The sequence below is a fragment of the Populus euphratica genome, unplaced genomic scaffold (assembly GCF_000495115.2).
Source record: "Populus euphratica unplaced genomic scaffold, PopEup_1.0 scaffold483.1, whole genome shotgun sequence".
NCBI classification, from domain to species: domain Eukaryota; kingdom Viridiplantae; phylum Streptophyta; class Magnoliopsida; order Malpighiales; family Salicaceae; genus Populus; species Populus euphratica.
The window spans coordinates 39,344-56,043 of NW_011500360.1; the positions used below are offsets into that span (position 1 = coordinate 39,344).

Here is a 16,700-nt window from a genome sequence, read left to right on the forward strand (position 1 = left end):
GCCAAGACACAACAAGCACAACCGTGGAGGCCCTTGAGCCCGATGATGTTGATGCTTCAGATAGGTCTGAGCTACCATTGCTGCTAAAAGTGATTATGACCTACCAGCTGAAGATCGGACTCGGTGAATTAGCTTGACGACCTACCCAGCCTTGCACAGTTGATCAATCTGGTAGACCTACTAGCCCAGCTTGATGACCCACCAACAACCCTGGTCTATGCCTAGTCAATGAGAGAACTTAATTCTTTGAAACTTAAATAATGCGTTTCTGGGTTTTTTTTTTAAAAGAAAAAAAGAAAAAACGAAGCTTGATTTCATTTGATGATGATGGAAGATCTGTACTGTTGAAGTAGCCAAGATTTAATGGCAACCAGAAGTTATGTACTGCATGCAGTAATCGGAGTACGGTGATGAAATGCATACCCCACATACCATAAAACTCAACCATGGATATAGCGCATAGATTCATTTTGGAAATCTATGTAAGTGTGGACTGTGTTTCTATGCATAATACAATTTTCCGGCTATTCAACAACAGAAGATCTTATCTTGATAATCTAAGCAATTTGTTAGTTGTTACATGACTATCAGCACTTTCAACACCTTTTTGTGACCTTCAAATTCTGGAGGATTTCAATCTCATAAGTCACTCTAGCAGGTTAGTCAAAAACAACCACCACCTTACAGCTTTTTGGGTCAGCACGTATTGAAACTTTTTGAGGTCCCTCATTCAACCTTTGCAACTCCTCCCGCAGGAATGCTGCTTTCTGCAACAGTCTCCCTTACAAACCTAGAAACAATTGCAGATGAAACAATAAAGCTCCTAGGCCATTTCAAGTACACTGCCGAGAAGCTCAGATTCTATCATTTAGAAGGAAAATGTGCTTTCAAATAACGATGAGAGAAAACAATATACCTTGCTAATTTGTCCCGTGATGACTGCAGGATGTAGATAGAGAGAATAAAGGACAGCATCAAACCTGTTTGTACATACTATATTAGATATAGTTTGTGTATATGTGCTCTTCTACAAAGAAAAAATCAACCCGTGGAAATAATGGAATGTAAAACCTAAAAGCACAACCACAAAAGATCTACTGACTGAATGGCAAACAATTACCTGATCCAAACAAAACGTAGAATCCAGAACTCACATCTATCTCTGATTGTTCCTTCCTGCCATCCCAGAACAAAAACATAACCTATGTTATTTGAGATCAGAAGTTGCTTATAGTTTTTACTAAATTTCAAGAAATGATGAACTTCCAAGGCACCTCCATACATGTCAGTCAGTTGAATCAAAGAATGAAAGACTTTCTATTATGTGTTTCAAATAGGATAATACCATTAAATGTGAACTTTAGGACACAGGATATGTTACTCCTGAAAAACTGTAACTTTAGTCAAGTTTTGACATCGACAAGTACTGGGAGATGAAAAGAAATTGGATTTGAAACTAAATTTTTTGCCCGTATGCAAACAAATCTAGGAATGCAGATAAAACCAAATCCCGAATTATATTTTCCACCTAACCTCGCTGGCAGAAGAATAACTGTGGAAGTATTAGCTGGGTTGTTCAGTAATTAGTGGGTATGCATAACCAATAAGTAGAAAAGTGGGCTACACAGAAAATCACTAGGTGAATGCATGACCCAATTTAAACAGGGAAGATGGCCCACGGATTGAAGATTAGTACATCTTTAAATACGTTAGTATCATCTTCACACAAAAACTCAAAGAGTGCATGCAAAATTCTGACATGATACAACAAAGCAGGAAATGATAGAAACAGAAATGGTTCCCACACTTCAAAGTAAGTAAACTTACATAATCATTACTTACTAAGTCAAGATGTTCAAAAAATAGAATAAACCAAATACACGCCTATCAGCCAATGGAGATAATAATAAAGAAGTTAACTTCTGGAGAGCCGATACTAACCATGTGTATCTTATGAGAATGTGTTTAGGCCAACGTTCAGCATCCCAGAATTGCTGACGAATATCTGGATGGATTTCAACATCTGTTCAAGAAAAAGATAATGAAGTGCTGTGAGAGAACCTATTAGGAAAGTATTGGATGGCATTACGAGAGCCCGTTTTGCATTGTGGTAACAATTTCTTTTCAAAGTGCTTTTTACTTGGAAATATATCGAAATAATATTTTTTTTATTTGTTAAAATTCATTTTTGACATCAGTACATCAAAACAATGTAAAAATAACAAAAAAATAATTTGAAGAACAAAAAATCATTTTTTTGTAAAAGTGCTTTCCAACTACAAAAACAAATGAGGCTTAAGACCCTGTTTGAAATTGAAGTTGAAGTTGAACTTCCTTAAAAAAAAATTAAATTTTTTTTGCTTCAAATTATTATTTTTTCATATTTTTGGGTCATTTTGATGTGCTGATGTCAAAAATAATTTTTTAAAAAAAAAAACATTATTTAGATATATTTCCAAATGACAAGCACTTTGAAAAGCAACCTCTATTATACTCCCAAACACCCCCTTAATCAAACAGTATGAAACAAGGATAATAAAGTACAGAAAATACAATAGCGAGATTAAGAAACTGAACAACAAGCATAATAAGGAGCAGTAAATTAAATCATCAAGTGCAAATTGGAGACAATGTGCACAAAACAGTGTTCAAACTGGGAAACATTTCCAATGTATCAAAAGTGAACATTTGACATGAATCAGTGCCAGGAAAAAAACTTCTTGAACGATTTATTCAAGATTGCTCATATGAACTGGGAAAACATTTTCAATGCACCAGAAGTTAACATTTGACACAACATGGTGCTGGGAAGAAAACTTTTGCACAAAATCTAGGAATAACTTGACTTGGGAAAAAAAAAAAAAAAACTGTGGATGGCATCGATGATATTCAAGAAGGCTTGCAGGAAAAATGGGAAATAATGCAAGAATGATGAAATTGATATAATTGAGGGTTAAATGATCTTAGTCATTTATGATGAGAATCCATGTTGTACTAAATGTTCTGTGGATCGTGTTGAGAAGCTGGAAAAAAAAAACACACAACTGAGAGCCTCATAAGCACTTTTCTGGGGAAGGAGACAATTTAAATGGCCTATATTATATCTAAAAATGCATACAAAATGAGGATGCAGCCCAGATACTAGATACATAGCCATATTATACACTATACAGAAAACAACAAAAAATCTTGCAGAGAACGGCAGTCTCTTTGATGCTCAGCAGACTAAAAAAGAAGCACAATGTAAGTAAAACTATAACACATACAGTGGTGAGGCATATCTATAACTTTAGCCGTGACCCCATGCAGATCACTCCCTGAATACCTCTGCATCACAAAAAGCCGACAGCCATCAAAACTTAGTACATACTCTTCATGAAGCATACCATTCTGTGCAGTTGCAATGCGCAATAAAACCCAGTGACCACGAAAAAAAGAAAAAAAATAACGTAATGTAATTTTTACCAAATGCACATCAATCATTGGAACCTCAGAACTTTTTCGATTTATAACAAAAAGCCAAGGAATCAAAAACTTCTCTTTTCCAACTTGAAAAGATCTGCATTAGCCAAAAAATCAAACATTCAACTCTAAATCATATCACCTCAAAGCTAACAAAAGCACACTTAAACCTCCAATTCAACATAGCAAAAAACAACCTAATCCAAAATCACACATTTAATACTAAATCACCAACCTTAATTAAAACAAATGAAAACCCATTTCCTCAACATCAAATCAGTTCCCAACAAACCAAAATAAACAACTAAAATAAAAAATTTACTCACAATTTATAGGGATCAGAGCCGGTATAACCAGTTGGCTTTGCTATAGGAATCAACACCTAGAAAAATAAAATAAAAAACCCATTACTCTTTCAAAAGAATAAAACCCACAAAACCTTTGATTTAAACTAAAAAATATTAATTACAAAATTAAAAAGAAGAAAAAGTACCTCACGATTTACAGCAAAAATGGGACAGTGTTTACCGATCATGTCATGCCACACAGTTCTTGACTGGAACCATAAATAAATCAAAGATTAATAGTTAAGAGAAAATTAAAACATGAAACTCTTAAAAGATATATAGAGAGGGAGAGAGATCGGACCGAGTGGTATTGACCCATTTTGCTCATAGGCACGATGTCTCCAGGCCGGTAAGCAAAAGAAACAGAGGGTAGTGAAATTAGAAAGAAGAATACTGAAGCGATTCTTGATTTTCTGTTAGTTTCCATCTTCCAATTTCTTCTGCTTCAGGGTAGTGCAAAGAGAGGAGACGACAGGAGCAGCAGCGGCAACTCTTGTGGCTTTTTCTCGTTCTGGTGTTTGGGCCGTTTGAATGGGCTATAGGTGCTGGGTACTGAGAAGGTTAGTTCAACTTTAGGCACCGCTTGATATTCAGTTTCGAGTTATTTTTATAATATTTTTTAAAAATATTTTCTTATGGTTTTATCTTAATTCTTAATTTGATAAAAATCTTTGGAATTACAAAAATGATAATTAATTTGGTATTATTTTAGATAAAAACATTTTTAACTGTATTTAAGGTGGCTTTTTAGTTCTATTACTGTGCTAGCCCAATGATTTTCAATCTTTATATTCTGATATAATGGCTTTCAAGCCTGTTATTTTGGGTTAAGACAACTTATTACTTATTAGACCTTATTATATTTTGTAATAATTCAACACCAAATTCCAATTCAATGTATTGGCCAAGAAAACAATTTTCATACCTTAAAGATTGTGATTTAATTAATTATTTTTTGGGTTTGTTTTTTATAAATTATGAATTTAAATATCATAAATTTTAAGGCTATTAAAAAATTAAATAATCGTTAATGTTAATTTTAAAGTTGCAGGAAGTAGTAAAAAAAGCAATTTCCAGCAAAACCTAACCTTTTCTTATAAATTTTTTAAAAGATTGCAGGTATACCGTCTTACTATACTAATGCTTTGCTAGGTAATAAAGTTATTATTTATTTTTTAGTATTCTTAGAACTTGAATTTTATTTAAAATTCAATTATTATTCCAAATATGAAAATTTATTTTATATATATATAAAGTAAAAGGTGAGAAGAAACTCCTTGAGTCCATAAGACCCACACCTGATGATGAACAAAAATTGGCCAATTTGCTAGCTTCCCAGCCCATGTCCAGCACAATGTTAATTAGTTGAATATGAACAAACAACTTCTTAATTTTCTTTTTAAGAAAAAATAATTAAATACTTCGTGATGAAGTTTGAGGGAAAGGAAGCCCAATCAAGGGAGATTACAGCGTTCCATAAACACGTCCTGCTTACAGTTAACAAGTAAAATGTCACTCTCTAGTCTTCCTTCTGCCTTCGCCATTCAACTACTTTGTACTAAATTACTTATGATCACCAGAATCAATGCTCAAAGCCACATGACATGGGAGGATGAAAAAAAGGGAGGAATACCACAAAAAATATTTCTAAAAAATTAATAATATTATCTGATCCATAATCGACGTGCAATGTCAACTCTTGCACGTAATAAAATCAGAGAATGTGACAAATTATATGATGGTCAAGTAATTGCTCAAGTCAATTGAAAAATAATTAAAGTTTTTGTATAATTAAAGGATAAGAATAAAACAGGCAGTGGGTCTCCTAAAATTTAAAAATATATTTTATATATTTAATGGGAAAAAATTAAAAAGGAAAGTACGTGACATGTCAACGGATTACTGAGTAACTTTTGCGGGGAGTCAATGTTTCCACAGTGGCAAATTTTATGTGTGTTTTGGATTGGCTGTTTTTTAAAATAATTTTTTATTTAAAAATATATTAAAGTTATTTTTTAAAATTTTATTTGTTTATTTATTTCTAACATTACACCATCAAAATATACAAAAATATTAATTTAATATATTTTTAAGTTAAAAATATCCAGAAGAAAAAAAGTACTCCCGAACTTCTTCTTCCTTTTTTTTTTGGCTTTTCAAGCCAAGCAAGAACTCTTTTTACTAATTCCTATGTGTGTGTCAGTATATATAAATATTTTATGGCCCCTAGAAAATGATATGGTAGAGACTTCTTGTGATATTTGTTTATTCAACAAGCAAGCATATTTGATTTAGCCGTGGCATATTTAATTTCCAGGAATATAACTTATAAATTTATTTTTAAAAAATTATTATTTTAAATTTTATAGTTATTGAAAACTTACATAATCTTTAATTTTAAAATTTATAAAATTAGTTGAGACATATCTATGAAACATGAAAAGTATAGCTTAATGGGTTAGATTCTAAATTTATTTTTCAAATATTAATAGTTTAAGTGCCACAAACCTTAAAAATACTGAAACTATATGATCATCAATTTTAAAATTTTAGGAAATTACTCAAAGAATGCTTAACCTGTTTTCGGATATTCACTCTTAAAAAGAAGAAGAAGAATTGTGGCATTTCTTTCTTTAATTTTAATGTGGTCTTAATCCTTGTTTTTTTCTAAATTAATCGATGAGATATTTGAACAGAATTGTTTTTTCTTTGATGTGCAATGAATAGACGAGCGGCCCATTTTGGACCTCCAAAATAATATATTCATTTATTAATTTGTTTCTTGTATTATTACTTATGTTTGTTTTTGTATTTTTTTTTTAAATTAAATTTATTTTTTAAAAATTTATTTTTTATAATTTTATAATGTTTTAATATGTTGTTGATAAAAATAAATTTTAAAAATATTTTTTTTTTTTATATATTAATCTCAACAACTAAATGCTTTTAATTTTGTGTGGGTGACAAGAATGGGCAGATGGCTAATGTCTTTTTCTTTCTTTCTGTTTGTATCTTCCTCGTCTGGACAGCCATGAAGATGCTTATTATCAACAGTTAATGACAATTTGCCATAATTTAATCAGATAAACTGGATCATTCCTCTGTTAAGAAGATTTCCAGCCATTAAATTTAATATTCTTAGTTAGATTATCAGCTGATGCCAGATTCTTTCGATTCCCAATGAAGGTCTCTTTTCAAGACAATTCACAAAAATTTAACCAAGCTTAAATATTTCTCGATCGGATTCTTAGGGGGTCATCATCTACCTTAAATCCATACACAGTCATGAAAAAATATGAATAAATAACATCTCAATTAATAATTAAATCTTCGTGCTACCAGTAATAAAGGTTTAACTGTATTTATTTCTGATCATCTGCATAGCGGCATGCATGATTCTGAAACATTAGCTGAAACCCTGATGCTCTACAGCATCTAGAGCCAATGCATGTGTTATAGCCACAGGCTGCAGGTCTTGGAATCTGAAAAATAAAATCACTTATAATTAAAAAGTATGGAACAGCAAACATTTAAATGCACAGACATGCTGGGATAGGGCAAGCCACAGGCCACCAGACCAGACTTCTCTTCCCAGTATACACACAGAATGGCTTCAACTTGTATTAAGAAAGCTAACCGCCATTAATTTTCTCATTTGGACTTCGTCAATGGTGTCAGCTCCTCTTTTCTATCGGGGACCGCAGAGCTATGATCTCTCCAATAGTTTTATTAATGTCTTTATAATCCAATATGTTATCTATTATTATGTCGAGAAAACAAATAGAATCAGCATATTTTAGATTATAATCCAATTAATATAATTATTAATTATGAAAAAACGAAATACTGGATAAAAATATATTTTTAAAAAAATAATTAAGAATTGTAATTTATTGATTGTATTCCTATATATATTTTTTAATTGGTTGATTGTAATCCCATTTTTATTAATAAAAAAATTCATTTTTAGCATCTATATTATTAATTGGTTGGTGATTGAATTTATATTCGTATTATTGTATAAAGGGTGGTTGATATTTGTGGGATGGGATTTTTTTTATAAACACACTAGTCTCGATAACGGGTTGTTTATTTAAGACTTAGCTAAGAAAAGAAGTTAACCTCGCAGTTAAAACATGAGATTTCACTACGAAGAAAGACTATTCTCATTATTTACTTCAAAGTCGGATAAACCATGAAAAGAAAAATTAATAAAAAAAACTTAGACTTGAAATATAAATATAACATGAAAATACCTCCTTAAAAAAATAATTAAAAACAAATATTACATGGCACCATCCATGTAGGAGGATTTTTAAGAAATCTTTTTTTTTCCATCCATGTAGGAGGATTTTTAAGAAATTTTTTTTTTTAGTTGTTGTTGTTGTTGTTGTTGTTATTATTATTAGTTTAGTTTAAAAAAGTATTTTTTAGGGTGATTTTATTTTTTTCTATTTAGTTTATAAAATTAAATATTAATATTGATAATTTTATTTTTCCTAGTTCGTTCATGGTTGTTTTTTAAGTTTTTTAGTTTATTTAGACTGATTTTTTAGCTTATTTAAAAAGTTGTAAACCTCTTAAAAAATAAATCATAATTATGTTTCCTTTTAAAAAATAAAACTAAGAATTAAGGTTATTTTATTTTATTTTATTTAAGTCATTAATATATTTTCTCTTACTATTACTTTATTTTTTGTGTTTCTATCTATATCAGTTGATATTAAAACCCCATAATTATATATTATTACTTGTTGTGTGTTGTGATTCCATGGTTATTTGTTTATTTTTTTATGTGCTGCTAACAACCATAGTTGGAATAGATTGCAGAGTAGAGCGTGATCAAATTAAAAGGGATCACAAGATTCTCCTTTAAGAAAGAAATGTTCAAGAGCTCATGATAAAGGACATGTAAGGCAAATTATAGAGTTAACTCATTCCTTAGAATACTGACCATAAGTTCCTAGGTAGTACTATAAACTTGTTCTAGAGACAAAATTAAATGAGGTAGCTTCTTGATTGAGAAGAAAATAGAACTAGAGATTTTTTACTTCATAATAAAATCCCTAAAATTGTAAGAACTTTACAAGTGAAGAATTCAAAGATTGAATTAAGAAAGTTGAAAGAATTTCTTAATATAAAGAGGTTCTAAAATAAATGAGGGAGAAATGATTGTGATAGGATTGATGTGTCAAGTTTTGCTTAACGAAAACATTTAAAGAGTTCACAAGAGAGACAAAGGAAGCCAAAAATCAGTGATCGAGACAAAATAAAAAAGAAGATGAAAGAACACTTCATTTCTTTTGACTATGCTCAAATCCTATACTAATGACTCTACGTGTTAAGACGAAAATGTAAATTTATCAATGATTATAATGATAAGTTTTATCAATTAGTGGCCTGAAATTACTTGATAAAAATGGAAGAACAACTAGATATGTGATTTATGGAATTCCATCTAATACGTGTTATGCTTGTGGTCTTTGTGAACAATTTTGAAGGCATATCAAAGAGCTTTGATAGTTGAGAAATAACAAGTTGTTAAGGAAGTAAGTAGAATTTTCCAAACGAATTATTACAATAGAGGAGGATCCAACAATAATCAAATGCCAAACACCCCCTCTGATTTAGACCTACTCAGCATACTGAGCAGACAACAAATCATTATTTTAGTTCAACCTTTTGAATTAGTTATTACAAATATAATGAATTAAGGTATCAGGCTAATGAGTGCAGAAAATCACCCAAGTAAGAACATGTTAATAGATGAGCCTACAATTGATGCAACTAATCATGTTTATGATGACTTGGATAGCAGTGAGGAGATTATATGTGAAGATGATGGTGCTAACCTAGTCATCAAAAACAGTTTATCAACTCATAAGGTGATTGTGAAGATGGTGGTACTAACCTAGTCATCAAAAACAGTTTATCAACTCCTAAGGTGATTGTGAAGATGGTGGTACTAACCTAGTCATCAAAAACAGTTTATCAACTCCTAAGGTGATTCAAATGAAGATTAGCGACGCCCTAGCTTTTTCCACTCAATATGCACTGTGAAAAATAAGGTCTGCAACTTAATAATAGAGTACAATGGTAGTTGCGAGAATATGATATCCACCGAGATAGTAAAGAAGCTCCAACTAAAAACCAAAAGGCACTTTAAGCTCTAGAAATTGACCTAAATAAAGACAATGAGATAATTGTGGATACACATTGTCTTCTTTTGTTTTCTAAAGGCAAAAGATATTTTGATGGTGTTCGATGTCATGTGATGTCTATGAATGCATGTCATTTATGATTGGGCAAGCTATGACAATATAATAGGAATGTCATATATGATAGATGATATCATATATACTTCTAGTATATTTCCCTTTTTTTTTTTACTAGAATGAGGGTGAAAACATGTTGTTTTTAACTAGAATCATAAAGAAGGGGAAAAAAAAGAGAAAGAAAAAAAGGTGGAGATCGAATAATATGAATAAAGGTAAAATATGGAACATGTCATTGACAATTAATAATGATTTTATTAAGATTAAGAGTATTTTGAAAATAGATTCTGAATCTATTTTATTTGAATCTGTGTGGAACAAGTAAAGGGATCACAATGACACAAATATCATTTTAAGTTGTTAATAACAATGACAATGTTATGATAAAAACTTAGTGAGAGTTATCTTAAACCTAGAGAAATTGATGTGGGAGGACTTTTTAAGTTTTTATCATTTCCTATTTAGTTTCGTAAAATAATTTATTTTTGGTGATTTTATCTTCTCTTATTTGGTTTAGAAAATCAAATATTAAAATTGATAATTCTATCTTTCCTAGTTTGTTTAGTATTTTTATTATTTTTTCTTTATGTCCAGGTCCTAATTTGTTAATGTTGGTTTTTAATCTTATTTAAAGAATTATAAATTTGTTAAAAAGATATTAACACTGTTGAAATGTTTAATAACATGATTACAAGAACTCTAGGATGAGTTTTTTATAGTCCAAAAAGCTAACATTGGAGGATTTTACAGGGGAAATAATTTTTTTTAGTTATTATTACTTTTTACTTAGTTTAAAAAATATTTTTTTATGATTATTTTATTTTTTTCAATTTAGTTTAAGAAATTAAATATATTGAGATTGATAATTTTATTTTTTCAAAAATTTTAGGATTTTTTGTTATTTTTTATTTATTTCTTGATTTTTCTATTTTATTTAGATTAATTTAAGAAATTATATTCCTATAATAAAGTTTTCTCTTCAACAATAAATTACATATTAGAATTACTATGTTCTACCCTCTTGCTATTGTCGGTTTTTTTATTTTCGCTTTCGCACGCGTCACAAGCACTAGCAACTTCTTAATCCTCTATTTTATTCATTAGCATACTGTAGTTGTTTGCCTTTACATCTATCAAAGATAACTCTCCAAAACTTCCAAGCCTCTCTCAAATCTCTTGAAAATTTTGTCCTTCCAGATTCCTTGTTTCCATCTTTCTATCCTGGGTTGCCTCATATCCACAAATGGTGCTATCAAAGCGTGGCCACAGGTTTTTCAAGTTTAGGGGCCCTGTTAACTCATCATTCTCAAGTCCCATTTATCATGATCTTTTGAATTTCTAAACATTTCCTTCTTGAAAGTAATCTAGAACACAGTCCTCTCCACAATCACATAGTCTAAGCTCTTCATTCCCTCATCAAACAACCAAGAAAAAGTTGTTCTTATTCGTTGACAGAAACTATTCTCTCCCCTGCATGACAGCATAGCTGGAAACCTACCATAGATTCCATCTCAAAATCAAAACATCTGCAACTATATATCAAGCTTTCTCCATCTCTACATCCCAAGACAGATGTTTCCCTGGGTCTTCTACGAGTATTCATGCAAAGTTGTTGGAATGGCTTGGATTATGCTGAAAGTGGACTATTCAAGGCTGTTCTGGTTATTATTTGGTGTCTTTTCGTATCAAAATCTAGGAAAGCCTCGGATCATCTAGCAACTAGCTAACCTCTCGCAATCCCCACTTCCATAACCATTATATTCTGTAGTGTGTGTTTAGTATTAAGAACTACTACGTGCTATATTTAGAGCAAATAAACTACTATAACAAAGCAGTTTGAAAAAGAATCAACTGGGGTCTTGTTTTTAGGGTAATTCATTGATTTCTGAACCATGTATAAGACTCGAGTTGGAGCATGTGTTGATGGAGCCAAGGCACAGCTTGGATATGTTGAGACCGACCCTTCTGGTCGGTATGGACGTGTAAGTCAATTTCTTGCTTGATCTTCTTTCTGAGATTTTATGTAGTTTGATCTTCAATTTCAACGATTTGCTAGATATATATCGCTATAGCTTCGAGTAAAATAAAATTCTAACCATAAATGGCAAATTAATTAAGATCCAGTGATATATTCTCTAACATGCAATTGAATGATCTATTAATTACAATTTCCTTCTTCACATGCATGGTTTCTTCAACAATTTTTGCAAGTATCAATGGTTAGTGGCCTGTAACCTTAATTTTTCTTAGGACGAGAGAATAGGAATAAGATATGATCAAAACCCTTTTGGCTTGAATTAGTCTTCTTTCATTTCCAAGAAAACAAAATTGTGAATGTGGTAAATTTTGTCCGTCTCAATTTTTGCACATGCCTAAGTAAATTTCAAATACAGCAGTCCAATAAAGAATCATATAACTATTGATCATTTCCCTCAACAAATGATTATTTTAATATTTAACCAATTAATTAAACTTAAAACATCAACTTGGGGTGACAAAGAATTGACAATTTTTATTTTTTAATCTAGTGTCACCTGAATATTATTTATCTGTTTTTTTTTTAGGATAAGTAAGTAATTGTTTTTGTGTTATTATTTATGTTTTAAATTTTTTTTTTGTTTTTATCTGAAATTTATTTTTTAGTTGTTTTTAAATTATTTTTTATATTTTCATGTTAAAAATAAAAAAAATTAATATATTTTTAATTTAAATTACTTTTAAAAACCACTCGCAGTGCAATTCTAAACCCACATAATTAATTACACTCAGTATTTTTTTAGTCAATGGCCTTTAATTATACTCAGTATTCGTTGGCCTTTATATTCTAAACCCACATTATATTCGTGGTGCACATAAGCTGGTCCGAATATCCACATTAATCTAAAAAAAAAAAAAACATCCCACACCAACCCACTAGACAATCTTATTTCTACGCCAACCCTGTCTCGCCAATATGCTGAAGAGCCTCCCAATTTTAGTTAACCCCAAAACCCCTTTTATTTACCACTAAATAAAAGATTAGAATTATTAAATAGTGTTGACTTCTATTTTCTGCTTGTTCTTCTATACGGACTAGTATTCCAAAATATATTCAACTTGTTGGATGAAACAAAAACGGGAGGAATAGTTGTTGAAAGCAGAATTTTAATATAATCAAACCGCAACATTGGTCCCTTTTATAAAATTCAAAACCTTAGAATCCTATCCATTTAACATATGACCTAAGCATCTAATATATATATATATGAGTGTGGCTGCGTCTAACTTTATGTATTATTTGAAGATAAAAAAGCCGAAGATAACAAAGACACAAGAAGTATAGTTGTTTTTAAAATATTTTTAGAATGATTTTTTATATATCTCTAATATTTATGTTTCTTTTATGACGATATAATAACTAAACGGTACTGTAATGCTATACAACATGAAATATATATGAGATTAGTGGGATTTATTTGTAGGTTCCGTTAATATAATAATCTATATGGATTTTTTTATTTATTTTATTTTATTAATATTTAGTATTACTAGATTGTGCCGGCAACCATGAGGACTGGAGATATAATTATGATAATATTAACTTTGATTTCATAGACTGCATCATATGCTCTAAGAATTAGACATAAAATGAGCACACTTAACCAAGGCAATAAGTATCTTCAAGTGTTCTGCACCCTCTAGGAACAAAATGCAGGGTTGTGAAGAGAATGCCCTGTCACATTTATTAGTTTCTATGGCATGTCTATCTGATTAATTCACTAATTGTGATTGATCCATAATTTTTTTACATAATTACTAGTTGAAGTCATTGATGCAAAAGTTTAGAACAGATGCAAGCTGTGACGATGGTTCACATTGATATACTTAAAGGCCATAATCAATACTAGTTTTATGCAGTTCAGAGAAGTTCTTGGCAAAGGAGCCATGAAGACTGTGTACAAGGCATTTGATGAGGTTCTTGGAATGGAGGTGGCATGGAATCAAGTGAAGCTTCACGACGTCTTCCACTCACCGGAGGAGTTGCAGCGGTTATACTCGGAAGTTCACCTCCTTAAGAACCTCAATCATGACTCCATCATCAAATTCTACACATCTTGGATTGACATTGATAGAAGAGCCTTCAACTTCATCACTGAAATGTTCACCTCCGGCACCTTAAGAGCGTAATGAAACCAAAGCCTTAACATTTGACAGATTTTAACATCAAAATTTGTATGAATGTAATCCTAATATGTGATTGAATCTGTTAATAGGTATAGGAAAAAGTACCAGCGTGTAGATATTCGAGCAATCAAGAACTGGTCGCGCCAAATCCTGCGCGGTCTTGCTTTTCTGCATGGCCATGATCCTCCTGTGATACATAGAGACCTTAAGTGTGACAACATCTTTATCAACGGACATCTTGGACATGTAAAGATTGGAGATCTAGGCTTAGCTGCTATTCTTCAGGGCTCACAACATGCCCACAGTGTCATAGGTAATTTCTTTCTCAATTTCAGTTCCTGGTTATATCCAAGTAATTTTTAATCTTTATCGAATGTTTAGTTTCTGTTTTTGGATTGGATATCAGGTACACCTGAATTTATGGCACCAGAATTATATGAAGAGGATTATGATGAGCTGGTTGACATATATTCCTTTGGCATGTGTGTCTTAGAGATGCTCACTTTCAAGTATCCATATAGCGAGTGCTCCAATCCTGCTCAAATATACAAGAAAGTGACTTCTGTAAGTCTTGAATCTTCAATTCCATGAACTCTAAATTTGATCATTTATGACAAGAACAGTCTCTGAAAATTATTATGTGATGCTCCCTGACTTACCAGGGAAAGTTGCCAGAGGCATTCTATCGGATTGAAGATGTCGAAGCTCAACAATTTATAGGGAAATGTTTGGCGACCGCTTCAAAGAGGTTGCCAGCTCGAGAACTTTTGTTGGATCCATTTCTGGCTTCTGATGAAGCAGAATTGGGGACTATCCCCAAAGTTCCAAGTCCATGGTCAAGTCCTAAAGTAGCAGAAGAGAAGATCATGCCATCTCTTTTGGCTGATCCAACTAAGGCCACAGAGATGACTATCACAGGGACAATGAATCCGCAAGACGATACAATTTTTCTCAAAGTGAAAATTTCTGAGAAGGATGGTAAATAACATCACTCCTGCAAGCCTGGTTGTGATTTTTAGAACTTTTCGTATTTCATATCTTATTATATTTATATCAATTTGATGTTTTTGATTGGTTAGTTTTTTATAATTAGCTGAAATGCCACTCCTTTTTCATAATTCAGGTCAAACCAGGAACATATACTTTCCCTTTGACATCATGAATGACACTGCAATTGATGTTGCAATGGAGATGGTGAAAGAACTGGAGATCACTGACTGGGAACCGTTCGAAATTGCTGATATGATAGAGGAGCAGATATCATCTTTAATTCCCGGTTGGAAACAATGCAGCTCATCTCAAATCCATCATCCACAACACTGCTTTAGCTATCAAGATGATGACGACGACGACGACGACGACCACAACGACGGACCTCGCTATCCTTTCTTTGCAAGTTCTTCTCATTGCTCTTCACAGGCTTCTCTTTTGGCTTTCAACTGTTCCTTTCAGACAAAACCTTGTCAAGGAAGAAATATGACTTCTGCCCATGACTGGTTTGAAGGTATAACTAGTTATTGACTAGAAATAGATAGTGGTTAATTAATTTTCTTCCTTCGAGGAATTAAAGAATGCATTGAGCATATAGATAACATAAATTGTGATATGTAATTGCTAATGCAGACAAGCTGTTTATCAATGATGATGCAACCTCTCAAAGTTCTTTGAACTCTTTCAAGGATTCCACTTTGAATTACAGCTCCGGAAATGAAGATGATTATGATGCAAGTTTAAGAGAAGTGCCCTTAGGCTTTGGAAAGATACACAAGTATACAAGATTCTGTCCTGCAGACAGCTTGAATGCAAAACAATATAAACATCGAAATGTGCGATTGGATTCAGGGGGATGTTGTAGCTCCAATCCACAGCGGAAACTAAGCCGGATTCGCTCCCAAGTCGACGTGCGCAGCCAGTTGTTGCACCGGTCACTACTTGAGGAGATAAACAAGAGGCGCTTGTTCAAGACCGTTGGAGCTGTTGAAAATATTGGATATCATGAGCCTGGTCTTCAAGATGATGATGAAAAGAAGAGATTTAAATGGTGAAGCATCATGCTATTGATCTCTTTAGTTGTTGATGATTAATGCTTTTTGGTGTTTCTATTATTTTTTTTTATGTTAAAAATGTACCAATGATGAAGCTTCAAAGGTTTTGGTTTTAATAAAAGAACTGCCAAAGCACGTGGCATGTCCAGGACTGAAAAAGTTATGGTGTGAAATAAAAGGTTTGATTCTATGCAATGCCTCAGTAACCAGAACTGGGATTTTACCCCAGCTCCTTCACTGTTGATATGAACAGTCAAGGAGCGCTACTTTTTTCTTCTTCTTTCTTGTGATTGAATTCTTTTTTTTTTTCAACTTCATTATTTAATATTTTATTAATTTTAATTTTTTTATCATTTATTTTTATTTTTTTATGATGTTATCATTAACTCAAACAAATATCACTACCA

The 16,700-nt window shown here is 31.8% G+C and overlaps 2 protein-coding genes across 3 annotated transcripts; one reads left to right on the plus strand and one right to left on the minus strand.

Moving 5' to 3' along the window:
• Positions 1-399: 399 nt before the first annotated feature.
• On the minus strand, positions 400-4,336 carry NPU (ATP-dependent helicase/deoxyribonuclease subunit B). The gene is made up of 9 exons (XM_011010454.1): positions 4,111-4,336; positions 3,956-4,018; positions 3,789-3,844; positions 3,466-3,559; positions 3,267-3,327; positions 1,942-2,023; positions 1,121-1,176; positions 917-980; positions 400-790 (listed from the first exon to the last, which is right to left on the minus strand). The coding sequence occupies exons 1-9, from the start codon at positions 4,234-4,236 to the stop codon at positions 727-729; spliced, it is 666 nt and encodes a 221-aa protein (XP_011008756.1). The 5' UTR covers positions 4,237-4,336; the 3' UTR covers positions 400-726.
• A 6,871-nt stretch (positions 4,337-11,207) lies between these two features.
• On the plus strand, positions 11,208-16,495 carry WNK5 (WNK family serine/threonine-protein kinase 5). 2 transcript variants are annotated; one of them, XM_011010453.1, is made up of 7 exons: positions 11,208-12,066; positions 13,972-14,247; positions 14,338-14,561; positions 14,655-14,812; positions 14,911-15,226; positions 15,372-15,752; positions 15,872-16,495. In XM_011010453.1, exons 1-7 carry the CDS (start codon positions 12,008-12,010, stop codon positions 16,291-16,293), a joined length of 1,836 nt encoding a protein of 611 aa, XP_011008755.1. In that variant the 5' UTR covers positions 11,208-12,007; the 3' UTR covers positions 16,294-16,495. The 2 variants fall into 2 exon arrangements, with proteins under 2 accessions (XP_011008755.1, XP_011008754.1); XM_011010452.1 differs by having other exon boundaries at positions 13,982-14,247.
• Positions 16,496-16,700: the final 205 nt, after the last annotated feature.